The sequence below is a fragment of the Rhineura floridana genome, chromosome 8, assembly GCF_030035675.1.
Source record: "Rhineura floridana isolate rRhiFlo1 chromosome 8, rRhiFlo1.hap2, whole genome shotgun sequence".
NCBI classification, from domain to species: Eukaryota; Metazoa; Chordata; class Lepidosauria; order Squamata; family Rhineuridae; genus Rhineura; species Rhineura floridana.
In genome coordinates this window covers 9,491,897-9,518,875 of record NC_084487.1, presented here as the reverse complement: position 1 = coordinate 9,518,875, position 26,979 = coordinate 9,491,897, and the positions used below count along the sequence as shown (strand labels likewise).

The following is a 26,979-nucleotide window of genomic DNA, read 5'->3' as shown; positions in this document are numbered from 1 at the left end:
CTCAGTAAGACTTTGCCTGACAGGGTAAAATGATATGAAACGAAAATGATTTGGGGGTAGGGTGTTTGGCGTTTTGTTTTGTTCTCTGCTTCCTTTTCCCACACTTGAAGAATTCCCCAGTAGCTGAACCTTCGGTGACAAACCATTTATGTGTCTAAAAACAAGTGGCTGTTTGCATGTCGTTACATGCACGCACAGCAGAATTGTACAGACTTCTTATTTCCCAGCTTCTGATTTCTCAAAAACCTGAGCTCAAAGTTCCCTGCTCATGTTCACAACTATTTCCCCTTTTCAGTTTCCACAACTGCAGGGGTCCTGCAAAGTAATCTGTGCCAGGCAGAATTTGGGTGTGAAAAATGACTTATATAAACAGAGCCTGTGAGTTTGTTTATTGGAGCAAGAGTGGGGGAGCCTGTGGCCCTCTAGATGTTAAGGACTACAAGTCCCATCACACCCAATAATTGGCCATGCTAGCTGGGGCTGATAGGAGTTGGAGTCCAACATCATCTGGAAGGCCACAGGTTCCCCAAGTTTGTATTAGAGGGATTTAGGGAAAATTAGACAAGACATGAAATGTGTTTTTACATTTTGTCTGCAGGTTTCCCCCTCCCCAATTATTTATTTATTTGTTAAATTTAAATCCAGCCCTTCCTCTCAGAAGGCGCCCAGGGTGGCAAAACAAAAACTCTAAACGCTCTAAAACATCTTAAAAAAAGAAAGACTTTAAAACATATTAAAATAAAACATATTTAAAAACATATTAAAAATAATCTTCAAAAACATTTTTTTTTTAAAACTCCAACTTTAAATTATCTTAAAAAGCAATTCCAGCCCAGACACAGACCAGAATGAGGTCTCTGTTTAAAAGGCTCGTTGAAAGAGGAAGGTCTTCACTAGGTGCCAAAAAGATAACAGAGACAGTGCCTGTCTAATATTTTGCAGAAGGGATTCTAAAGTGTCAGTGCTATAATACTAAAGGTCCACTTCCTGTGTTGTGCAGAATGGATCTCCTGATAAGAGGATATCTGCAGTTGGCCCTCACCTGCACAGTGCAGTGACTGACTGGGTCTTTAAAGGGTAAGACAGTCTTTCTTGTATCTTGGTCCCAAACTGCATAGGACTTTGTGCACCAAAACAGAATCTTCAAATTAGCCCGGTAGCTAATGGGCACCCAGTGCAATTCTTTCAGCAATAGGGTAAACATATTGGCAATATCCTGCCCCAGTGAGCAGTCACACCACTTCATTTTGCACCAGCTGCAACTTCTGAACCAACCTCAAGGGCAGCCCCACATACAGCGCATTACAGTAATCCAACCTGGAGGTTACCAGTGCATGGACAACAGGGGTCAGGCTATCCTGATCCAGAAATGGTCGCAGCTGTCTTACCAGCCAAAGCTGGTAAAAGGCACTCCTAGCCACTGAGGTCACCTTGGCCTCTAGAGACAAAGATGGATCTAGGAGTACCCCCAGACTACAAACCTGCTCTTTCAGAGGGAGTAAGACCCTGTCCAAAGCAGGCAACTGACCAATTATTTGAACTAGGGAACCACAAACCCACAGAGCCTCCATCTTGCTAGGATTCAGACTCAGTTTATTGGCCCTCATCCAGCTCACTACCAAGTCCAGGCTCTTGTGATGGCTCAGCGGGAATGCAATGACCTTGTCAGCAACTCATACAAGGTTTTCCAAGAGTCATGCTTTTCAGAAACTGGGAGGAGTGGGAGTGGGGGGGTGTTCTACTCCAAGTCTGAAAAAAAGAACTACCTGAACTAAATCCTAACTCATTTAAAGAGTCTGAAATAGAACTGGATATAGCCCTGAGGGGGGAAAAGAGTGGCTCAGAGTATGGCAAGATTGTTCCACCGTCTGGCTGGCACAGTGGAAAAGTCCCTTTCCTGTATCCCTACCAACTGAACTCTGTCAATAGCGGTGGGGGCACAACTACAAGGGCTTTAGGGGCTTAATGAAGTTCTCTAGCAGCAGACTCACATTAGGAGGAGGCGATCTTGTGAAAGCACCTCATGTCCAAAATACTGGTTTCCAAACATTGTTTCATATTCTGAACCACTGCCACACATCCTTCTGCAGCCAAGGATATATGTTTAATGGTGAGGACTGTAAATGCCATGTCTAAAGTTAGGGGCGCTCTGTCATCCTGAGAAACTAAGCTTATAAAAGCTGTGCTTCCAGACCTCTTAATTGTAGAGAAAGCAGTACCACAAGAACTATAATGGTGTCTGGACAAAGGTTTCTGTAACAGAACAGCATTTTAGTATCCCTACGCACACCATCCCGCTCTGTCCTGTTCTCCCCATTCATGCCCTCAACTTCGGTCTCAGATGTTTGAACTAAGCAGTAAAGAAGGTGCTCATGTATGCACAACACACAGAATTTGTACAGGACACATTGCTGGAAGCTTCTTAAAAATGCTCCTTCATACTTTCTAAAGTGGTTTGCTAAAAGTATTGCACTTGTTCTATTGGCTGTTTTTTTTATTACAGCCAGAATCCCTTGTGTAATCTACTATGATAACAATTCTTGGGATGTGATTGCAGCCTTTTGCTTTCCCCAGAAGAGACACCAGGGAGAAATAGAAGGCCATTTTGTATAATTCTTTCCCCTCTAGTGGCAGAAAGGGATGCCACAGCCAGAATGCAGATGCCACAACACAAAGTAACTCTGAGGCAGCGATAATGAAGATAAGAACATAACGTAAGAACACAAGAAGAGCCTGCTGGATCAGGCCAGTGGCCCATCTAGTCCAGCATCCTGTTCTCACAGTGGCCAATCAGGTGCCTGGGGGAAGCCCGCAAGCAGGACCTGAATGCAAGAACACTCTCCCCTCCTGAGGCTTCCGGCAACTGGTTTTCAGAAGCATGCTGCCTCTGACTAGGGTGGCAGAGCACAGCCATCATGGCTAGTAGCCATTGATAGCCCTGTCCTCCATGAATTTGTCTAATCTTCTTTTAAAGCCATCCAAGCTGGTGGCCATTACTGCATCTTGTGGGAGCAAATTCCATAGTTTAACTATGCACTGAGTAAAGAAGTACTTCCTTTTGTCTGTCCTGAATCTTCCAACATTCAGCTTCTTTGAATGTCCACGAGGTTCTAGTATTATGAGAGAGGGAGAAGAACTTTTCTCTATCCACTTTCTCAATGCCATGAATAATTTTATACACTTCTATCATGTCTCCTGTGACCCGCCTTTTCTCTAAACTAAAAAGCCCCAAATGCTGCAACCTTTCCTCATAAGGGAGTCGCTCCATCCCCTTGATCATTCTGGTTGCCCTCTTCTGAACCTTTTCCAACTCTATAATATCCTTTTTGAGATGAGGCGACCAGAACTGTACACAGTATTCCAAATGTGGCCGCCGCACCATAGATTTACACAACGGCATTATGATATTGGCTGTTTTATTTTCAATACCTTTCCTAATTATCCCTAGCATGGAATTTGCCTTTTTCACAGCTGCCGCATAGGAGCACTTCTGCTTGCTCTTTAACAACGTGTAGACCAGATTTCTTTCTTTTTTTTAAGAAGTGTGTCTTTTGCCAGACATTAAAACACTTGAGTCATGGTCAGGACTGAAGATCACATTTTATTGAATTGACTATGCATAAACCAGAATGATATTAAAAACAAAAATCACATTAAAATGGAATTATGATGACTCCTCTTCTCACTGCAGTACCTGAGCACTGCTGTTCTGTCACTGCTTACCTGTAATGTAAAATTGATAATGGTCATTATGATGAGATGAAGTTTTGGGCACAAAATCAGACGCTGGTATTTCCCCAGAACATCCACTAGAAGAGATCCACTTATTTCTGAATTAAAATTGGAGACCCTCTTTACCGCTATGGAAACAAAGCTTTATTTGCCAATGTTTAACAGTAAGAATTATATAACACTGCCTGCTTTCCTGAATGTGTCCCTGATCCATGCTTGCCTACTGATTGGGAAGTTAAATGCCCAGAACAGTGACTCATACAAAGATGTAGAGTAGTGGGCAGCCTTCTCCAAGGGTGGATAATTCTCTTAAATCTCAAGGTAGGGTTAGATGGCATCAGTTACTCCTGAAGCAGAATTACCTAACCCAGCAGAGGCAACTAGAAGGAGGCAAAGTCAGAGCAGAGTTTCATGCAACTGCACCCTCCTCTACGGGCAAACACTTTGGTCCCACATGAGAGCCACAGTTGCTATTGCCCACTAGTGGGCCCTGGAACAAAGCCTGAGAATTGCTGCCCTGAGCAGAAGGTAACATATCTGACTAGCAAATGATACCCTTGCAGTTTTACCTGATTAATGATAAGCTTCTATGCATTTGAAGTATTCAAAATGCATGGTTAAAAAACAAGAAACTTTTTGCATGGCACTCACACCCACTACTAAGAAAATAATTATTTCCTCTTTAAACACAGTAAATGTTTTCCCATTCAGTTACAAGGCCTTCCACATTGACCCCTTGACCAAAGAGAGAACTGAAACCAGATCTGTCTCACTGATTAATTTTTGTTTTATTTATATTCCACCCTCCTCCCTGCCCCCACACCCTGCAGGGGCTCAGGGTGGCATATGTTGTTCTCCACCCAACCATTTTTCTCCTCACAACCAGCTTGGGAGGTGGGTTAAGATAAGACAGCAACTGGCCCAGGGTCACCCAGTGAGCTTCATGGCTGAATGGGGATCGGGACCTAGGTTTTCCCAGTCTAGATGAGATGCATGGGCACAGCATTTAAAGTTAGAAGATGTTCTTGGGACAGATACAAGGTGCTGCAACTTTGAGGGAATCATGTTGGCCACCTTTACAGAGGAGTTCCAAAACTGCACACACGGGCTCGCTGTGCCAAGGTGGCCAGTTAGTTTAGCACTCCATGAATAAAGGTAACCAAACTAATACGCTACCTGTGGAATGAAAGAGTGCATAGCTTAAGCTGGTCCATGCCTCCAGGTCTAAGGCCCAGCTCAACTCTACCATCCTCTCCTCTTGAGCACAGAAAGAAAAGAACACGCTAATCGTTTCATTTCTTATGTTACAAAGCCTGACATACTTGTATCAACAGCTTTTTATTTCCCCTCGCCTTGCCTGTCCCACTCCAGCAAGCCCTGCGGAAATTCAGTCAGTGCAGATTTTCCTGTTGCTCTGTTTTCATGTCTCCAAATGACCTCCTACCAGGTGAATTGGTGCCAATCATGCAGTTGTTAAGAGGAACAATGCCTTTGTTGTCTGACTAAATCAGCAATCCTAAATGAAGTGGTAAAACCGACTCCAGTCTATGTATACACAAGCTGCCTGCAGTGCTCCTGGCTGATTTAGTCATACTACGTTTATTTTGTCATGTTAGAAAGAAGCCATTCTAAGTCAAAACAGGGACAGGAACTCCGTGATATTTGCTGAGTTTGGAACATTAGTGTAAATCATTAAAGCAGGTATACTTCAAGCATTGAGTTTCCCATCTTTTCTAGAAGCATTGAAAAAAACAGCATGGTTTACAAACCTACTAGCACAAAAAGGAAAGAAAAAAGAGGCACCATGGCTTGCTAATTGCTAAAAACAAAAGTTTACAGAGAGACCTACAAGCTATGTGGCAATGCACAAATGAGATCTAGTATATCTAATAAATCTACTCCCCCCCTCCCGGCCCACTGTACAAGAGAAGTAAATTATTTGTACCTCTAGCATATGGCCCAATACACACCAAGTTCCCCTGCATACCTGCAAGAATCCATTTTCTGTATTTTCTTGGACCATCAGCACCTACAATGCAAACTTGATAGTCACTGACACAGTCTCCTTTTTAATATGATCAAAGTTGATTGTACATGAGGACTTTCTAGGACATGTTTCATATACCAGCTACAGCCATATTAGCAGGATGATCCAAGAGATTTTAGAAGGACCTACCCCAGTGTGGCGTAGTGGTTAGGGTGTTGGACTACGACCTGGGAGACCAGGGTTCAAATCCTCACGCAGCCATGAAGCTCACTGGGTGACCTTGGGCCACTCACTGCTTCTCAGAGGAAGGCAATGGTAAACCACCTCTGAATACCACTTACCATGAAAACCCTATTCATAGGGTGGCCATAAGTCGGAATCGACTTCAAGGCAGTACATACCCTAATACCAAAAACTATCAGGAAACAAACTGAGAATTCATATCAACAGGATGGTTGCTTACATTTGTCGGGCATGCCTCATTTGGCAAACATGGCCCTAAAATAATTTGAAACAGCCGCAGAATTTAAACGGTGTAGCAGTTGAATACCACACATCCAGGACCAACTATAATATTTTGTACTAATACGTGAAAGTTAAATAACAAAATTAATTGGCACACTTTCCCCTCTGTAGGCTGATATCTTAATCACTATACCTATGCCCTTTAATTTGTTTAATTTATGTATTTATTAAATTTCTATCCCATTTTTCATCCCACTTCTCTTCCCAAAGGAACTCGGTTTTAAAAGTCTGGTATATGAATGCCTAAATTAGACAAATTCCAAAACCCTAATCAGATCAATCCCTTTTTTAGGCCAACCAAAGTGTCTCAAAATAGTTTGCAAGATTTTGAGTTAGTCAGAATTCTTTATCAGGCTAGAGATCCAGGATAGCCAACATGGTGCCCGCTAGAAGTTGTTGAATTCCAACTCCCATAAGCCTCAACCAGCATGGGCGATGGCCAGAGACAATGGGAACTGTATTCCATTTGCATCTAGAGACCATGTTAGCTACTCCTGGATTACATGGCAAATAAAACAAGGGGTGAAGGGAAAAGTTGGTTGATGGTGAAGACATGGAGGCTGCATCTGATCACAATCTTAAGATGCAATGTGAGAGAAGGTAGCAGACATACAAGTGAGGCTCTGTAAGACACTGTGCAGGTTTCAGGTTGTACCAAGGAATGTTGAGAAGAACGAACATACAATGGTCGACTACCCCCACCCCAATCTTTGGGAATATAAAATCTAGCTGTTATTCAGCTTTGTCTAGACATTGACAGTACAGGAATTGTTTTCTCTGCAAATCGCAATAGATCTGTATGCAGTATCATACATGACCATCAAGCTACTGATAGAATGCTCACACCTGTTACTGCACAGGACAGACCCCAGAAAGGAGCGTGCCAAGTTTTTATCTAGGGCAAGGTCAGGCTAGCTGGTACAAGGTTGGACCCCAGCAGGCCCAGCTACACAGCAACCGTTTCCCAGCCCATGCCAAGCAGCAAATATCCATTACGTTTCTAACACTCAAGTGCCTTACCTCAAGAAAAAAATGCAGTGCTCCCAGAATGGTAGAGTTGACTTGTCTGCATGTAATTGGCTCTTCCAAAGGACCAGATGCAGAGCATGAGGAACAAGTGGTGTGATCCAGGCTCTAGCTCTAGACAACCCCCCCAGTACATCCAACTCAAGTTCTTCTACTTTCCAAAGGCTTGATTTTTCCTATTTCCCTGTCATCTGAAGCCTTCCACCTACTCTGCAACATTCTCTGAAAGTACCTTTCTCAGGACATTTATTCCAGTCACTGTTGCCTCCAGATTGCCCCCTTTCCCCCTTTGCTCCCCCACCCCCATCCTACTCTTTCAGAAAAGAGTTATCAAAACACCAGAAATCAAGTCTAGGAGACAGACCCAGAAATTCACCTTCCCATTAAGCCTCCATGTTTACCTCTGGAGGGCAATAAGCCTGTCCCACAACATCTTATTTCCTTGCCCGCCCACCCCATGCTTCACCCCCCCGGGGGGGAGGTGTACAACACCCATTAATAACTACAAGAGGCCAAAACACAGGCTTGCCTGGAAAGCAAAGTCCAATACCGTGCTAACCGTGGGAATAAAGCACCGAAGAAAGGGCTGCAGAGAGCATCAGGTGGTAGTAGCCTCGGCCTTGCTAAAAAGGAGGAGGTGCAGGACTAGGTTTGCCAGGTCCATGGCCTGAGACTGATCCTGTATCTTTAGGAGAAGAGAAAGTCAGCCAAGTGCAAGTGTTCTTACAACCCTGTAATGGGAAAAACCACAAGGTGGAATTCTCTCTCCACCCCCCCCCAAACTTTTAAAGATACAGAAGACCTCTTGGAGGCCAGGTCTGGCAACCAAGAGATCTTCTGTATCTTTAAAAGTTGTGCAGGGGGAAGGGAGAATTCCACCTTATGGTTTTTCTCATTACAGAGTTGCAAGAACACATGCACTTGGCTGACTTTCTCTTCTCCTAAAGATACAGGATCAGTCTCAGGCCAAGAACCTGACAACCTTATGCAGGACAGTCCCACTTTTTGAGATTTACACTCCTGCCAAAAGCTCCGCCCGCAACTCCAGAGCTGCTGCTGCCCCTGTGAACTTGCATCGCTGTGCGGCACTTAAGGGTTAAAGCCAGCAAAAAATAAGCCCAGAGAAGCCAAATGCTGAACCTTTCCTTATGGAGAAGACAGAACACATGCCCCCTCCCCATTTCCGCCCTCTTCTTTCCAGCCACCCACCTCTGTCGCCCCGCAACCACATATGCCCCACCGCTAGGATTTGGTCTCCCATTCTACCCTCTCCTCTCGCCGATCCCTGACCCTCACCCCCGGCAAGCGTTCTCTGCGCCTGCCATTCCTGCCTTTGAAAGGACACACAACTTCACGCTCCTAGTTACACGGAAACGTAAAACAGGTCACGACCTACAGGCGGAACTAAATAGCAAGAACGGGGTACGTGCTAGAACTGCAAAGTCTATTATCCTCTCCATTCTCTATGGTTCACCCTTGAGGCTAGAGCGCCCTCTCAAGGTTGAATTAGAATCCTACTAGACACAGCGCCTGATGCGCAAACTATACTCTGGACAAGAGGCTGCTGTCAGGACAGAATATGGAGAAACCGATTGGTTCCCCATTGGAAAGGGTGTGAGACAGGGGTGTATTTTATCACCCTGTTTGTTTAATCTATATGCAGAACATATCATACAGAAAGCAGGATTGGACCAAGATGAAGGAGGTGTGAAAATTGGAGGGAGAAACATCAATAATTTAAGATATGAGGATGATACCATACTACTAGCAGAAACCAGTAATGATTTGAAAAGAATGCTGATGAATGTTAAAGAGGAAAGCACAAAAGCAGGACTACAGCTGAATGTCAAGAAGACTAAAGTAATGACAACAGAAGATTTATGTAACTTTACAGTTGACAATGAGGACATTGAACTTGTCAAGGGTTATGAAACCTTGGCATAGTCATTAATCGACATGGAGACAATAGTCAAGAAATCAGAAGGCTAGGAGTGGGTAGGGCAGCTGTGAGAGAACTGGAAAAGGTCCTCAAATGCAAAGATGTATCACTGAACACCAAAGTCAGGATCATTCAGACCATGGTATTCCCGATCTCTATGTATGGATGGGAAAGAATCCCAGAAGAGGATCTGACTGGAACCTAGTACTCCTCACTACAGGGCATCTGACTGCCTCTCCTGCCTACCAGAGGTGGGCTGCTATACACATTTTTTAAATTTCATGTCTTAGCTGACATTTTTATATTTATATCCAGCTTTATTAATCAGAATTCTTGGACATTCATGTCAGATCTGTCTTGGAACACGCCTATCAATTTAATTCTAGATTCAGCATTCAGGAAAGCCTGGAAAAGCAGATATAGAGCAATACTGACATGCAATCATTCTAAGGTGCACTTGGTATGAGCCAAGTTTGATGCCATCTTCATATTTTTGACCACATTTCGGATCGCTCAGCAATAATGTACTGAAAAAATAATTCTTATGTGCCTTTTGTATTTATTATCCCTTTGAGAAGAGATGACCATTTCAATCCTGTGCTACTTTAGGAAGTGACTGGCAATGCAGCTAAGTACTCATAAGAACAGATTGAGGTTGCATTATTCTACTTTTGTTTTTGTATTGGCCCTTTGTATTGAACTCAGTGACAACCTACTTAACCTCCTCCAGAAAGACTTTGTTTTTGTGAATATTAGACCTTCCTACACTATCTGTTCTGTAACTAAAGACCACTTGTTAACAAATGAAGATCATAATTCTAGTCCAAAATGAATCATCTGCTAGTATTGTTGCTTTCTAATAATGTTATTTGTTATCTAATTTTTATTATTTTATTATATTTATTTATTATATTCGATTTATATACCGCCCGCAGCCCGAAGGCTCTCAGGGCGGTGCGCAGCATAGGATAAAATACAGTAAAATCACAAAAACGATAAAAACATACATATTGAACAGTTAACAATCTGCTATACATTAAAAGCTAAAGATAGATTAAAATGCCTGGGAGAATAAAAAGGTTTTAACCTGGCGCCGAAAAGATAAAAGTGTAGGTGCCAGGCGCACCTCATCGGGGAGACTGTTCCATAATTCGGGGGCAACCACTGAAAAGGCCCTGGATCTTGTTACAACCCTCCGAGCTTCTCTGTGAGTCGGAGCTCGGAGGACGGCCTTAGATGTTGAATGCAGTGAATGGGTAGGTTCATACCAAGAGAGGCGTTCCGCTAGGTATTGTGGTCCCGCGCCGTGTAAGGCTTTATAAGTCAAAACTAGCACTTTGAATTTGGCCCAGAAACAAATAGGTAGCCAGTGCAAACGAGCCAGAACAGGTGTTATATGCGCAGACCGTCTGGTCCTCGTCAACATTCTAGCTGCTGCGTTTTGCACCAGCTGTAGTTTCTGAACTGTATTCAAAGGCAGCCCCACGTAGAGCGCATTGCAGTAATCCAATCTCGAGGTTACCAGAGCATGCACAACTGAAGCGAGGTCGTCGCTTCCCAGATAGGGACGTAGCTGGGCTACCATCCGAAGGTGGTAGAACGCATTCCGTGCCACCGAGGCCACCTGCGCCTCGAGAGACAGGAATGGATCAAAAAGAACCCCCAAGCTACAAACCTGTTCCTTCAGGGGGAGTGTAACCCCATCTAGAACAGGTTGAACATCCACCATCTGATCAGAGAAGGCACTCACCAACAGCGTCTCAGTCTTGTCAGGATTGAGCCTCAGTTTATTAGCTCTCACCCAGTCCATTATCGCGGCCAGGCAACGGTTCAGCACATTAACAGCCTCACCTGAAGAGGATGAAAAGGAGAAATAGAGTTGCATGTCATCAGCATACTGGTGACAACGCACTCCAAAGCTCCTGATGACCGAACCCAACGGCTTCATGTAGATGTTAAAAAGCATGGGGGACAGAACCGATCCCTGCGGGACTCCACAATGGAGAGTCCAGGGTATCGAACAATGCTCCCCAAGCCCTACCCTCTGGAGCCGGTCCACCAAGTAGGAGCGGAGCCACTGCCAAGCAATACCTCCAACTCCCAACTCCGTGAGTCTCTCCAGAAGGATACCATGGTCGATGGTATCAAAAGTAGCTGAGAGATCAAGGAGAATCAACAGAGTAGCACTCCCTCTGTCCCTCTCCCGACATAGGTCATCATACAGGGCGACCAAGGCTGTTTCAGTGCCAAAACCGGGCCTAAAACCGGATTGAAACGGATCTAGATAATCGGTTTCATCCAAGAGCACCTGGAGCTGGTTGGCGACCACCCGTTCCAAGACCTTGCCCAGAAATGGAACATTCGCTACTGGCCTATAGTTGTTAAGATTATTTGGGTCCAATTTATAAATTGTATTGTTTTTATTGACATATTTTTATATTTGTTTATCTTTTGTAAGCCGCCTTGAGGGCCTTTTGGCCAAAAGGCGGGGTAAAAATAAATAACAATAATAATAATAATTAAAAAGTTGGACAGTGAAAACAGTGAAGAGAAAAATCAATTCATTTGAAATGTGGTGTTGGAGGAGAGCTTTGCAGATACCATGGACTGCAAAAAAGACAAATAATTGGGTGTTAGAACAAATTAAACCAGAACTACCATTGTTGTTATGTGCCTTCCAGTCGATTACGACTTATGGCAACCCTATGAATCAGCGACCAATACCATCTGTCATGGACCACCCTGTTCAGATCTTGTAAGTTCAGGTCTGTGGCTTCTTTTAAGGAATCGACCCATCTCGTTTGGCCTTCCTCTTTTTCTACTCCCTTCTGTTTTTCCCAGCATTATGGTATTTTCTAGTGAATCCTGAAACTGAGGTTATCATACTTTGGACACATCATGAGAAGACATGATTCACTAGAAAAGACCATAATGCTGGGAAAAACAGAAGGGAGTAGAAAAAGAGGAAGGCGCCAGGTTGTTAATTCAACAGACCGGGCTGGTCTTACTATTAGGTGAAGTGAAGTAGTAGCATCAGGCAGCTGTTTTGGGGACTCGTGAAATGGCAGTAAATTGTTACTTATTATTGCATTTTTTACTGTTAGGGAAAGGGAGGGTGACTTGTTGGATTTTCAGGTGCCAAAACAACTTGATTAGCCTTATCTAGTGAATCGTGTCTTTTTATGTGTCCAAAGTATGATACTAGAAGCTAAAATGATGAAGCTGAGGTTATCATACTTTGGACACATAAAAAGGCACAATTCACTAGAAAAGACAATAATGCTGGGAAAAACAGAAGGGAGTAGAAAAAGAGGAAGGCCGAACAAGAGATGGATTGATTCCATAAAAGAAGCCATAGACCTGAACTTACAAAATCTGAACAGGGTGGTTCACAACAGATGCTATTGGAGGTCGCCGACTGATAGGGTCGCCATAAGTCATAATTGACTTGAAGGCACATAACAACAACCTTAAATGGAGTTCAAGCCTCTTGTGGTCTCAGACAAGGGAAAATTGCTGTCCTGAGAGAAGGCAAAAGGAGGAGGCAGGGAAGTGCAAACCTGGGGGAGGGGGGAAACAGCTTCTGAGGGCTCACACCGCAATTCTAAAAATATCTACTCTGAAGTAAGTACCACTTCCTTCAATAGGGTTACTCACACATAAGTGGAGTTAGGATTCCTAAAAAAAGATCAATTCCCTATCAGGGAAGCTAGAGTTAGGCATGGACTATCAAAATTGTTAGTTTAAAAAGTTGAGTTTGGTTTACAATTCACAGTGCATTCTAACCATGCCCACTCTAAAGTTCTGGTTTAACTTGTTCTAAGTTTACATTTGTAAAACAACCTTAATTTTTTACAATTAACAATTTGGACAGTCTATTCCTACCTCTAGGTTCCCTGACAAAGAGTCTCTCACATTTTTGAGCACTCCTAACTCCACTTACGTGGGAGTAAACATCACTGAACTCAGTGGGGCTTACTTCTGAGTATACCTTTTTAAAACATTGCAGTGTGAGTCCTCCAAAGTCTCCCCCCCCCCGATTTTTTGTCTTCTTCCCTCAGGCTCATTTATCGCCAGCCCACAGAAGCTCTGCTTCAGGCTGGTCTCCTTCCCCTCGCCTCCGTTTTAGCCTTATTCCTCTTTCCTGCTCCCTGCCTCCAGCAATTGACTTCCCTTGAGCGCATTTCTGACTGGCAGCAGCTGCGGGCACTAGAGCAAAGCCTCAGAATCTCCCAGGGGAGAAAAACTCATTGCTGACGATCAGCCCCGTGTGGACAACATGCAAGGAGGCTCAACACGTGTATAAAAGACCTCTTTCTTCAGAGGACCCGTACACGTGGCGATTTCTCAAATCACCATGTCTGTGGACTTTTTCTCAAAAGCAGCTGAACTCAGCTACAGAGGGCTTGTAGCCGGGTAGAGAATAACGTGTGAATGCCCCTAAAAGATAAGCTGCACACGCTGATATTCTGTCCTTCTAACACAAATAGCTGGAATACAATATTTAAATATATTACAAAAAGGGGAAAAAAGTAAAAGCCATGTCTTCCTCAGCACTTGGTAATCCATAGGAGCGGTGGTTAGACATCTCTGCATAGCGTGCTCCCATTTCTTGAGAGACGAGACAGAGCACCAACTCGCTCCTCCGCAATCGAGCGATGAACACGTGAGACGGTAAGGCTGACCAATGAGGAGCAGAGCTCAGCGCGACCTATCTCGCGCCCTCATCAGTGCCTGGCTGCATCTCCTGTGTGAACTTTGTGGCGCCGGAGGTCTCTGAACCGGAAGCCGTGGGCGGGGCCTCGAGGGCCCGCTTCCTGGCCGGTCGCTGGCTCCCCTCCCCCTCGACGCGCTTTGTCCCCGCCCCCTCCCTCTGCTCTGTTGCTGCGGCCGCTCGGGCGGGCGCTTCCATCCTGGTATTTCGGAGCCTCCATCCTGGTTTCTCAAGTGCCCGGACCCAAAACAGGAAGTAAGTGCTGCGCGCGTCGGTTGGCTTGGCTGCGGTCGGGCCTGGTTGGTCGCGGAGGGGAAGCGCCTTCGCAGCGCCCGAAAAGCTCCATGAGGAGGGAGGAAGGAAGGAAAGAGGCAGGGAGGGGGAGAAGCCGCCCTTCAGGGTCGCAGGGCCTATGTCGTTGGGGGGCAGTTGCGCCGGTGGCAATGAGGGATCGGCAGATGTCAGGCGGGCTCCTGCCCCCTTCGTCCCTTTCCTCTCCCAAGCTGGGAGTTGGGCCCGGGCCTCGAATGAGGGCTAAAGAGGGCGCATAGTTTAATACCGTCTCCCCTCCCCAAAATGTATAATAACGTTTCCTGTGTTTTTTTGTGTGTGTGTATCTATATTCATACACACGCGCGCGCGCACACACACGTATAGTCTCGTCTCTTCTTTCTCACTCCTCCCACCTCCAGTTATTCTGACATTTCGCTCTTCGCTTGCCCTGTGAAATGCATTCTGGGGCTGTCCGTGGGGCGCTGCGAGGGTATGATGTTATGTGCCTTCAAGTCGACTACGACTTATGGCGACTCTATGAATCAGCGACCTCCAGCAGCATCTGTCGTGAACCACCCTGTTCAGATCTTGTAAGTTCAGGTCTGTGGCTTCCTTTATGGCATCAATCCATCTCTTGTTTGGCCTTCCTCTTTTTCTACTCCCTTCTGTTTTTCCCAACATTACTGTCTTTTCTAGTGAATCATGTCTTATGTGTCCAAAATGAGAAGACATGATTCACTAGAAAAGACAATTATGCTGGGAAAAACAGAAGGGAGTAGAAAGAGTATAACAGGAGGGGAGAATGAAGCTGTGGGGAGAGAAAAGTGGTGCAGTATACCATAGGAATGTGTAGGATTGAAATGTTATAACTTAAAAGGTACCGTGTGTAGAGGTGCAATAAGGGAAGAGAGGGAGTTGGAGGAAATAATTGGCAGCGTTATCTCATCAATTGCCAGGATGTAATGTTGCCAATTATTCTTTCTCCTGTTGCACCCCACACGTACGTACTGCCTTTCCACATTATGTAACATTGCATGTCTTACACATATACACACACACTCCAATTATTCAGGCATCTCCTGCCCAGTCCATAAAGGGTAGAGAGTGTAGCCCTGTCAGTTAATTTTTCTGTCTTCCTCCTTTCCTGTTGCACCCCTGAAGTCCTGCATAATGCTGCCAGAATGTAATGCAGCACCTCCCTCCAATGGAGTTTACACGTTCACATTGCGTAACAGGCATCTTTCTATCTCTTAACGTGCTGGAGTTTAAACTATATGTATTGCGCACCCCATAACAGCAAAGTTCTGCGGCCCCCTAAAGGCTGATTAATGGCATCAGCAGCCTTGAAGCTTTCTTAAAAACTTTCATATTCTAGTGCTGCTAACATTCTGGGTGTGGGTAACGCTACCTCTGCAGTTTGGGAGTGCTTCTGGACTCCAGATGCAGCTGTTGCAAAGACTGGTGCTGCTTTAAGAAGGCAAGTCTTGCCACTGTTACGCATGTTTTGGTCATGTCCAGATTGGACTGTTGTAGCATACTCTGTGTAGGACTCCTGTTGAAGAGTGCTGAAATTGCAGCTGATGCAGAATGCTGCTGCCAGCTTCTGTTGCGGGGCGTTATTCAGAGTCCTTACTCCAATTGTGTTCAAACTACACTGGTTCCTGATCTATTTCTGAACCTATTTCAAAGTGTTTTTATCACCTTTAAAGCCCTAAACAGTTTGGGGCCGGGGTATCTAAAAGGCAACTTGCTTGCTTCATGATTCTGCCTACCCATTATGATTGTTTCGTGGGGAGGGAGAGATTCTGCTTTGCGTTCTGGCTCTTTCTGAGTTATGTTGGTGGGTATGTTGGACAAGACCTTCTTGGAAGTAATGCTCAGACTTTAGAATTCCCATCTCTGGTAATCAAGTCATATAGGAGATGCTCTCTTAGCTTTTGGAAAGTAAGTGAAGATTGTCTTTACTTGCAGAGTTAACACTGAATGATTCTTGTCCTGAATATGATTGTTTTGCTGTTGACGCTGGCTGCCTTTTACATGGCTGCTCTTTGAAAAATGAACCTGAATGTTGGAAGATTCTGGGCAGACAAAAAAAAAAGTACCTCTTCACACAGTACATAGTTAAACTCTGGAATTTGCTCCCACAAGAGGAAATGACGGCCACCAATTTGGGTGGCTTTTAAAAAGGATTAGACAAATTCGTGGAGGATAAGGCTAACAATGGCTGCTAGCCATGATGGCTGTGTTCTACCTCCACTGTTGGAGGCAGTACGTCCCTAATTATAAGTTGCTGGGGATCCCAAATAAGGACAACACTGCTGCACTCAAGTCCTGCTTGCAGGTTGCCCATAGGCAACTGGTTCGCTTTTGTGAGAAAACAGTGCTGGACTAGATGGATCTTTGGTCTGATCCAGCAGGGCTCTTTTTATATTTTTGTTAGTATGTTATTTTGTCTGTGTTTTTATTTTGTAAGCTGTTGTGGCATCCTTTCCTAGCTGAAACATGACATAGATATTTTAACACAGCTGAAGCTCTGCTCATGGCTGGAGTTCAATTCCAACGGAAGGAGGAAGTCGAATCTCTGGTAAAAGGGGTTGAGGTCCACTCAGCTTTCCATCCATCCATGGTCAGTAAAATGAGTACCCGGCATATGCTGGGGGGTAAAGAAAGGCCGGGGAAGGAACTGGCAATCCCACCCCATATAAATGGTCTGCCTAGTAGACGTCACAAGACGTCACCCTAAAAGTCGGAAACGACTCGCACTACAAGTGCGGGGACACCTTTACCTTTTTTTTACACATATAATATCCTGAAATAAATTGTTTCTATTTCACTGCAACCAAAAATGCACGGCGGATTGCTGGCTTCATGCCTTAGAGCATCCCTGACCACTAGGACTAAGGGACATTGCAATCCAACAGAATCTAGATGGCACCACATTGGCTACCCCTACTCCAGAGTCTACAGCCACAACATACATTGCCTACTTCAACTTTCTGATGGATACGTTACATTTCCAAAAATCTGTTCTTCTACACTGTGCCTTTCAAAATGATATTACAGTAGGGCCCCGCTTTACGGCGTTCCGCTTTATGGCGCTTCGTTCATGCGGCGGTTTTCAATTAGGGAAAGGCCCCGCTCTTACAGCGCTTGTTCCGCTAATACGGCGGGTTTTTTCCGTCGTGTGCCATTTTGACGTCATTTTTGCACGACGTGGCCCATTATAGTCTATGAGGGCCCCGCTTTAAGGCGATTTCCTCTTTATGGCGGGGGCCTGGTCCCTAACCCGCCATATTAGCGGGGCCCTACTGTATATTATTGCACCCACAATTGCTGTATGTAAAGTGTAAATACTGCTTTCAAGTTGATTCTGACTTATGGTGACCCTATGAATAGGGTTTTCATGAGGCTGAGAGGCAGTGACTGGCCCAAGGTCACCCAGTGCACTTCATGGCTGTGTGGGGATTCGAACCCTGGTTTCCCAGGTCGTAGTCCAGCACCTTAACCACTACACCACACTGGCTGTCAAGTCCCAATTGCTATATAGTGGCTCAAAAATAGTCATATTTCCATACTCCCTTCCAAGATGCATTATTTCAGTTCAAAATTGCTCAGTAAACCTAACAGCTTCATGCAGAACTTGCAAAATATGCCATTAGTTCTAACCTTGATCAACAAATTTACTGTGCCATAACTGTTTATCCAGGCATTTAATGGCTGAAGAAGACTGTTCTTGGCAACCCAGAGATCACTAGATAGAAGAATGTTTTTATCTGCAACTGTTTTTGGAATGTTTTGTTTTTAGAAGGATGGTTATTTTTTTTTAAAAAATTCTTGTAAATGTGTTTGCTGCCGTGGGTTTCTTTGGGAGGAAGGGTGGGGTAGACATTTAATAAATAATAATAATTAGCATTCATGGGCCAGAGTCTACTCTGTCCTATGCATGATCATCACAGAGCACAGACGTTGTTAGCTTATTATTACATTTCTTTTTGTATTTTATAGCAAAATAGAGCTATTCCCCTATAAAAAAAGGGAAGGGGTTGAGGAAATTAGTCATTAAAACCATGCTCCCCAGAACAGAAAGTGACATTGAGGCAAACCAAAATAATCTATCAAGGAATGAGTGAAACATGCAAGAATGACACTTTCAGGTAAGTTTGGAAAGGGCCTTTGATGAACGTGACTGACTTATGAGTAAACATGGAGAATTACTGGTGAATAAGGCTATCAATTCCTGTTGGTCATGATGACTGTATATTACCTCCAGCATCCAAAGCAAAATGCCTCTGAATTCCCAGAGCTTGGAAAAGTTACTTTTTTGAACTACAACTTCCATCAGCCCAATCCAGTGGCCATGCTGGCTGGGGCTGATGGGAGTTGTAGTTCAAAAAAGAGTTATTACACTAATGCTGTGCTTGTGGGCTTCCCATAGGCATCTGGTTGATCACTGTGGGAAACAGGATGGTGAACTAGATGGGCCTTTGGTCTGATCAGGCATCTTAACTTAGCTATGGGGAAGGACATTGGTGGATAGTAAACAACTCTCAAGTGCTATATGAAACCTCTCAAATTTTCATTAATTGCAGAAAAATAAAGGGCCAAGGTAACCTAGTTCTTGAACATATTATTCTGTCTTCACTGGTGTACTATGTTTATATGCCACCCACAACCAGCTTTGCTCTCCTAACCGCCTTGTGCCTCGCTCCTTTTAAGTATATGTTTGTAATTGTCCATGCTCTACCAAAACACTTTTACACATTCAAAAGTCTTGGTTACTTCTCACTCATCATAATCTCACTCCCCACAGTCCTATTTCATGGTATTTCATTCCCCATATCAAAAGCAAAGGCAGTGCTATGAAGAAACCTCTCTCCATTTTTATATTGTTAGTATTAAATGTATTACCTGCCCTTCACCAGAAAGACTCAGGCAGATCATAACTATATAAAATACAGAATTAAAAACAGTTTAAAATAATCTACATTCACAACTAGGGAAGATATTAAAAATATATATTTCAAGAGTCAAAAGCCAGGGTGAAGAGATGTATTGTCAGCATATGATAAAAGATGTACTTTGAAGGTGCCAGACTGTGGGGAGGGAATTGAATTCCACAACTTAGGGGCTGCCACAGAGAATGCCCTCTGCCAGGCCACCATCCTCTGAACTTCTGAGGATGGTGGAAATACCAAGGGGGGCCCATCTGCCAATTTAAACAGCCACGAGGGTCAGTAGGGAAGGAGGTGATCTTTCATTAGGGCCTATGTCATTTAGGGCTGTAAACACTAGCATGAGCATCTTAAATTAGAAATGAACTGACAACCAATGCAGCTGTTGTTAAAACAGGGGTGTTATAAGATCTAAATTGAGCTATAGCCAGTACTCTGGATGCTGCATTTTGGACCAGTTGAAGTTTATGAGTAGCCTAGAGCAGCCCCATGTAGAGCACGTTGTAATTACCTGATCTGGAAGTTACCAGAGCATGGAGTACAGTAGCCAAATCATCCTTACAGGACCTGAACCTTCTAGGAGAGTGCAACCCCATCCAAGGTAGACTGTCTTCCCATCTTCCGGACTCCAGAACTCAGAACATATAACATCTCTATCATTGTGCATGGCTCTATGAGAATGAAATCTGTGAACAGGATTTTTTTTCAAAAAACTCCCTCAAATCCTATGAAAAATGCACTTAAGTGAAAATTGCAACTCTAAAAATCGTTTGAATAAAAAAACCCCAATAGAGATCTCACAGAGTTTTAGTTGATGCTATATAAAAATTCTGGATAATCTTTCATGTTTTGGCAAAGGCCCTCATAGTAATAAGGACTGTGATATTGCAGAAAATTCTGAATCACAACCTCTATTCATACAAGGATCTGTTCAGAAACTCTTAAGAGCTTGAACTCTGCTTCCAGCATGGTGGGCATCCCATGAATCATAGCACTCTAGAGGGCTGTTGAGTCGGTCCTAGATGACAATTTGTGAAACAAAAGATCCATGTTATACAATCTGTCAAGAATATCTTCTCAAAAAGAAGTGTAAATTGTAGATGGAGAAGATAGATACTGCAGCAGTTAAAATAAGGAGTCGGAGACTCATAGGAATAATTCAAAGATCATAGAGTTTTCTCCTATTAAAGTAGGTCAGTGTTGGTCCCAGAGCATGATCTGAAGATACATATACCTTGCTGAAGCTATGCAGTCTGGGTCTGATCAGTGTGCAGTGTGACCCACCTGTTGTTTGATATACCCACACGTCACTTTTTCACTTCCAGCTGAAGCGGCTGAAGCAGGTGGTTTATTGAACCTCTGTCAGGTATTGTCACCTTTGTCCACTGGAAAATCTCTCAATCAGGATCTCATCAGGATCCATCTGTCTCCAAGGGCAGGCCATCTGAATGGGTCCATTAGACTTGCAGGGGGGAATTGTCATTACCAATCCAAACTTTACTAGATAATGGTCTGACTATGATAAGGGAGTGTATTGCACCCCTTCTATCTTTGGTCCATCCCCCGCATCACTCTGGACAAAGACTTCATCAAGGGTGTGCCCTTCCCAGAGTGTTGGACTGATAACCATTTGAGACAGCTCCATGGTTTTCATTGAAGCTGTGAAGTTCAGAGCCAGACCAATAATAGTAGCTGCCACATAGATATTAAAGTTGCCCAGGGCTATTGTCCTGGTTTCCTCCAGCACCATGCTAGAGACAATCTCGGTCAGAGAGACTGTTGGGCAGCATAGTGGTTGATTGGTGTAAAACCAGAGATCAAAGTGTTTCTGGTGATGGAGATGGTACTTCTGTAATCAATGGCAGCACACGCATGTCCCTCAACCCTCTCCCCTCAGGTGATTCTACCTGTTGATGGTAGAATTCATGTGCCCTTTACTACCTTATGATGTGAAAGTGAGGTTTATAAATACTTAAATAAACAAATATTAGGAACCCTATATGCAAACCGTGTTCATTTTTGGATCCATTCTTAGTAGATGTTTGCGTAAGAGGATTTCTGCTTAATGATGTCACAGTTTGAATGACTTGATTGCTAGTTCTAGGTATTTTAAATCTTTAGTATGTGGATGGCCTGTTAGTTTGAATAACATGAGTTTCTAAAGAAAGATTCTGTAATTATATTTGTTGTTAAAAGTTATAGTAAGAATGGAAGTCTTCAAAAGGTACATGCTACTCTCAAAACCTTCAAAATACAGATCTCTTGGATTGATTATCAGAAGCCACATCCAAATTTCCTTAACAGCTGGTGTGCCTTTTATAAAATAAATAATGCTCTAATATTTTCTGGAGCCTGAGAATTTGAATGTTGATCGTTCAAATTTCCTACATCCAATTTCTTTATCTCTTAATAGAAGAAGAACAGTGTCCAGTGGATCTGAAACAACACATCTATAGACTTGTTGAGCACAGTTGGGGATCTATTGTCTGACTAGGGTTGCCAGTTTCATGGCCTGAGACTGTTCCTGTATCTTTAGGAGAAGAGAAAGTCAGCCAAGTGCAGGTGTTCTTGCAACACTGTAATGAGAAAAACCATAAGGTGGAATACTCCCTTCCCCCTGCACAACTTTTAAAGGCACAGGCCCGGCCTCCAAGAGGTCTTCTGTATCTTTAAAAGTTGTGCAGGAGGAAGGGATCAGTCTCAGGCCATGAACCTGGCAACCCTATGTGTGACAGATCCTACAAATATTGATATTGTCTATGGGCACAGTTTAGCTTATGGATAGCCTATATCTGAATTAAACTAACCTGTTTTTGAAAGACATTGCTTGCAATTTGCAATCCTTCTATAAAATTAACACTGTTAAAGCATATTGTGACTTCTACTTCATGTGCAACACCTAATTTATATATGTGCCATGGAAATAATAAACATTTTACTTCTTATTGTAGTTCAAGTTTATAGTCCTGGTAAGATAGCTGTCTGCTTGCATAGACACAAGCTAGTCAGTATTATAGTCTTGTAAATACCTTTTTGCCTGGTTGCCGGTGGCAAAATTAGCGTCCATGTGGTTAGGCAGGGAAGCATTTTAAGAGCTGGTTCTTTAGGCCAAAAGTGACTACCACAGGCAAGGATTGGTAGATGGTTTATTGTTTTTTTAAACGCTAGCAATGTTTATAGATGTATTTGCAAGACTGAAGTATCCTTTAGTTATATCAGCATTGTGAGTACGTTGCAGAGCTGTTGTGAGCACTGATATCCATGTGCTGCAAACACCCAGTTCTGTTCTGTGGAGTGCATACAGATGGGTGAGAGATGGTTGTTGTTTGTGGCCGTCATTGTTTTTTTAATCCGTGGTGGGCCCTTACTTGCTTACCAGTATGGAATGCTTTGTTGCAACTGCTGAAGTGAGGCACCTGGTACGTGCTCCAGTGACTTGGGGTGGAGCTCCTAAAGTAGCCTTTCCCAACTAGTGGGCCACCAGATGTTGTTGGACCATAATTCCCAACTTTCCTGACCATTGGCAATGCTGGCTGAGTCTGATGGGAGTTGTGGTCCAACTACATCTGGTGGTCCACTAGTTGGGAAAGGCTGTCCTAAAGAGACTTCAGAAGATTATACAGCTAACCTGCTTTCTAGTCTGTATGAGATAAACCGCACTGAAATCAGTAAAACTGACTTCTGAGTAAACCTACTCAGGTATACTCTGTGAGTCAGTATGATGGAGCTAAGTCCCTTGATGGGATGTGAGTTCATCAGCTATGAGTTTATTATCCAGATCTGTGCATTGGTTATAATGTTGTGGGTTTTCTTACCTCAGTCATGTTTTCTGTACTTAGCATTTTACCAGTGCATGAGTTCATCTTGATTCTGGGATAGTAGGTAGTTTACAGGCTCAAAATTGAACTGGTCATTTAAAGATTACTAATCTGTGATCTCTTTTTAGATTTGAGTATGAGCACAGTTGAAGAAGAGTCTGACACAGTGACAGTAGAAACCGTGAATTCTGTGACTTTGACCCAAGACACTGAAGGAAATCTTATTCTTCACTGCCCTCAGGATGGTATAGACAACTGTTATTTGACTGTATGCTTTCTCCATATTATTTCAAATTATAGTTAACACCGCTTAGAAATGCTAATGAGTAAGTGGTATATAAATGTCTTAAATTAAAAAAAACAGTTAACCAACAAGCGAAGCAGAATAGTATCTGTTGAACTGTCTCTGGGTATTTGTATGCCGCAGTTTGGGCAGAGCAGATTTTCTTGTAAGATTTTTGTTCTAAAGCTTTTTTGCTCAAGCTGCTTGGTGAACTTTAGAGTTACTTGGAAGTGGTTTCCCAGTCAGAAAGTCAGTGATGGTTCCCTTAGGAAGCTGCCTTATATCAGGTCAAACTATTTGTCTATATGGCCGAGTCTTGTCTTCTCTTCCCGGCAGTGACTCTCCAGCATCTGAGGCAGAGCTTGGAAAAGTTACTTTTTTTGAACTACAACTCCCATCAGCCCCAGCCAGCATGGCCACTGGATTGGGCTGATGGGAGTTGTAGTTCAAAAAAAGTAACTTTTCCATGCTCTGGGAGAGAGCTTTCCCATCACCTTGATTCTTTAAACTGGAGATGACAGAGATTGAAACGTAGACCTTCTGCATGCAGTGCGCGTGCTTAGCCATTGAGCTACAGTCCTTTCTTCAAAAACAGCTTGGTCCCCCACTAACTAAACTTTCCCTGCAATGTACACTTCAAGGTTGTGTATGTTCTACTTCCAGTTCATGCAGAGTTCTGGTGAGGCCCAACATGCCTGGCACATGACCCACTCGAACTGGGGATATATGCTAGAAGATGTCTTAGATTCCTTGGCTGAGAAGTCAGCATAGGAACGGTTGCCTGAAGGAAGAAAGTTTGAAGGGGGGAAAAACACTTAAACACTTCTGTGGAACTTACCCAAATGTATATAGATTTCTACACAATATCATATTCAGTCAGATAAATACATCTTCACCATATATCTTGGACATTTTGACAAAGCTTCTATTAGGGTTACTTTTAAATATCCACTGTCTAGACATAAACTCATTATTTTAATTATCTAATTTGTATTGTGTGAAGTGTGACATCTATTGGAGTTCTACAAACTAATACTTTTTTAGGCCGGCATTGGGAAGAAGCTGCTCCTTATTTATTTAGAACCAATGTTTTTGATTGCTGTAAACCGCCCAGAGAGCTTCGACTATGGGGCGGTATACAAGTGCAATAAATAAATAAATAAACTAAGTAGCAGGCTGTTTCCATTTAGTGTTTAACAGCTGCAAATAATTAAAATGGGCTTTATTTATTTATTTAAGTTATATCCCGCCCTTCCTCCCAGCAGAAGCCCAGGGCGGCAAACAAAAGCACTAAGAACACTTTAAAACATCATAAAAACAGACTTTAAAATACATTAAACAAATTAAAAACTTTTAAAAAAGCTTTCAACACATCTTCTAAAAAAAGATTAAAAAACATTTTTTTAAAAAGGTTCAAGAACATATTAAAAAGCATTTTAATTATCTTTACAGTGTTTGCTAGAGTGGGGATATTCTCTGCTGACTGCCTTTGCTTCTGAAAGCAAGAGCTTAACAAAATTGATGTCTCTTGATAAACATATTTTCCATAGGATTTCCAGTTGCATTGTTATATAAAAGGTGCTTGTTAATTTGCAAAAAACCATTTAAACAGTAGGAAAGGGCTGAGCAAGCTTTCCTTATGAGTTTTATCCACAGCCTTTTTTTCTGTGTGTGTTTAGAGGCAGATGAGGTAGACTCTGAAGACAGCATTGGACCTCCTCATAAAAGGCTTTGCTTATCATCCGAAGATGACCAAAGTATTGATGACACCACTCCATGCATTTCTGTTGTTGCAGTTCCAAGTAAGTCGATCACAGCTAATGGAAGGGCTGTAGGAACACAATCCTAAGTACAGTGAGAAAGCGATTTTCAGGAATATGGGCATTGCCTCTGCATGTGAGGAGTGCTTTATTTCAGGCAGGATGTTGGGGTGGCAAATAAGAGAAGAGAGTGGTTTATCCACCACAGTGCTGATGCCTGTGCATGGGAGCAAAAGTCTGTGATTGGACTGTTTTCTGTAGCTCTCACAAGAATGTGAAAAGGCATGGAGGTTCCTCATGTGTGTGCCTTAGAGAGGTCTAAAGAAGGTAGACACTGAAGCAGCTGGCAAGGGGGTAGGACCACAATGGGGGATTATTTTAGGGAGTATGGACCTCACCCTGCATGGAGAGGAGGCGGAAAAGAGACCCTGCGGTCTTGGAGGGATTCCAACAGGTTATCCCACCCCCAACTGTCTTAGGGTAGATCCCTCCTCCTATCGCAACACATAACTTTTAAAATGTTTAGTTTATTAGGGTTTTCACATTATTACAATAAAAAACAGTGCAGTCCCTTATTCCCTCCCTGCTGCCAGAGCCAGCAAAACACTGATTGGACCAATCGGGACCCACTCTTACTGGGGGAATTGCACCTTTTTTAACCCTCGAGTGGCAGCGCTTGTTTCCACTGCTTCGTGGAAATCGGTGCCTGCCATAAGGTTCCCAATTGGGCCCCGTGTTTACAAACATCGCCCCTGCCTGCTGCCCTACCTCCCTCTGCCCTCATGCCCCCCCGCCCCCCTTTTTCCCCTTGATGTTAGCTGTTTGGCATGTTCTGTAGGTTCATGTGCTCAGATAAGACTTAAGGGAAATGAGTTCTGCTGGAGTCCCAGAGTAACAGCAGTTGGGTTAGAGAAGTCACCATCCTTGCATTGCGCTTCCCACCTCTTCCATTGTGGGTTTTACTCAGCAAAGAGTTCCAGGAATGCACTCCAAACCTCTTGGAAGTTTGTGGGTTTTTTTTAATGTTGTTTATGGAGCAGAATTTCCCCATGGGCTGCTAGTTGCAGAAGGTCTTGTGTCCAGTTTTCTGTGCTTGGTGTGGCCTGGGCTTTCCAATGTTGAAGGACTGTCCGTGTCATTTTGCTGTCAGTGTGGCTCAGTTGTATCACTTGAAAATAGATTGAAGCTATTTTAGTAGGACTTCACCTCCACTGCGTAATGTGTTCACACCTGGGGCAGGGGGGATTACAGGTGTTGGGACTGGTCTTCAGAAAATAATAATGGTAAATGGAAACAAGGACTACCTGTATATCCTGATAGTTCTTGTTATCTGTAGTGCTGGGCCATTCAAGTTCCCACTTTCCTGTTTCTATAAACTCCATTTATCAGATAGAACATTTTTGCTCTTGATTATGTGATTGCTAATCTTGAGAGGAAGATCCTCCGTGGCGCAGAGTGGTAAGCAGCAGTAATGCAGCCGAAGCTCTGCTCATGGCCGGAGTTCGATTCCAACGAAAGGAGGAAGTCGAATCTCCGGTAAAAGGGGTCGAGGTCCACTCAGCCTTCCATCCATCCGTGGTCGGTAAAATGAGTACCCAGCGGGGGGTAAAGAAAGGCCGGGGACGGAACTGGCAATCCCACTCCATATATATGGTCTGCCTAGTAAACGTCGCAAGACGTCACCCTAAGAGTCAGAAACGACTCGCACTACAAGTGCGGGGATACCTTTACCTTTTTTTAATCTCGAGAGGGGATGAGACAAGTCATGAGACACTGATATTTAAATAATTTCAGCATTTGGATAATCTTTTAAATGTGCAAAATAATTAAGGAGGCTCAAGCAAATCCAGGGGTTGATGTCCTATGATAAATGATAGTATCGCCAGCTCTTTAGACTAGTGAAACTCTGTGTCTCCAGAAAAGATATTTCAGGAAAATAAGCCCTAACAAAAAGGTGGGCGTTTTTGTCG

The 26,979-nt window shown here is 43.5% G+C and overlaps 1 protein-coding gene, 1 long non-coding RNA gene and 1 other non-coding gene across 7 annotated transcripts in view; 1 reads left to right on the top strand and 2 right to left on the bottom strand.

Annotated features, from left to right (window-relative positions):
• Positions 1-3,594: 3,594 nt before the first annotated feature.
• On the bottom strand, positions 3,595-7,531 carry LOC133363270 (uncharacterized). Of its 2 annotated transcripts, none has more exons than XR_009757643.1 (3): positions 7,265-7,531; positions 5,678-5,761; positions 3,595-3,723 (listed from the first exon to the last, which is right to left on the bottom strand). It is a non-coding gene; the product is annotated as an uncharacterized LOC133363270 (long non-coding RNA). The 2 variants fall into 2 exon arrangements; XR_009757644.1 differs by having other exon boundaries at positions 5,720-5,761.
• Positions 7,038-7,217, bottom strand: LOC133363535 (small Cajal body-specific RNA 16). Its single transcript, XR_009757702.1, has one exon. It is a non-coding gene; the product is annotated as a small Cajal body-specific RNA 16 (non-coding RNA).
• Positions 7,532-13,527: 5,996 nt separating the features above from the next.
• The window catches only part of DMTF1 (cyclin D binding myb like transcription factor 1), a 49,207-nt gene continuing 35,755 nt past the window's right edge, over positions 13,528-26,979 (top strand). Inside the window, exons 1-3 of one of the 4 annotated variants that reach the window (XM_061638136.1) lie at positions 13,528-14,178; positions 23,095-23,211; positions 24,929-25,051. In XM_061638136.1, coding sequence (XP_061494120.1) covers positions 23,103-23,211; positions 24,929-25,051 — 232 coding nt within the window. In that variant the 5' untranslated portion in view covers positions 13,528-14,178; positions 23,095-23,102. Of the gene's footprint in view, positions 14,179-14,710; positions 14,787-18,208; positions 18,351-23,094; positions 23,235-24,928; positions 25,052-26,979 lie in introns of those variants that run through there. The other 3 variants (XM_061638137.1, XM_061638135.1, XM_061638138.1) reach the window with 3 other exon arrangements.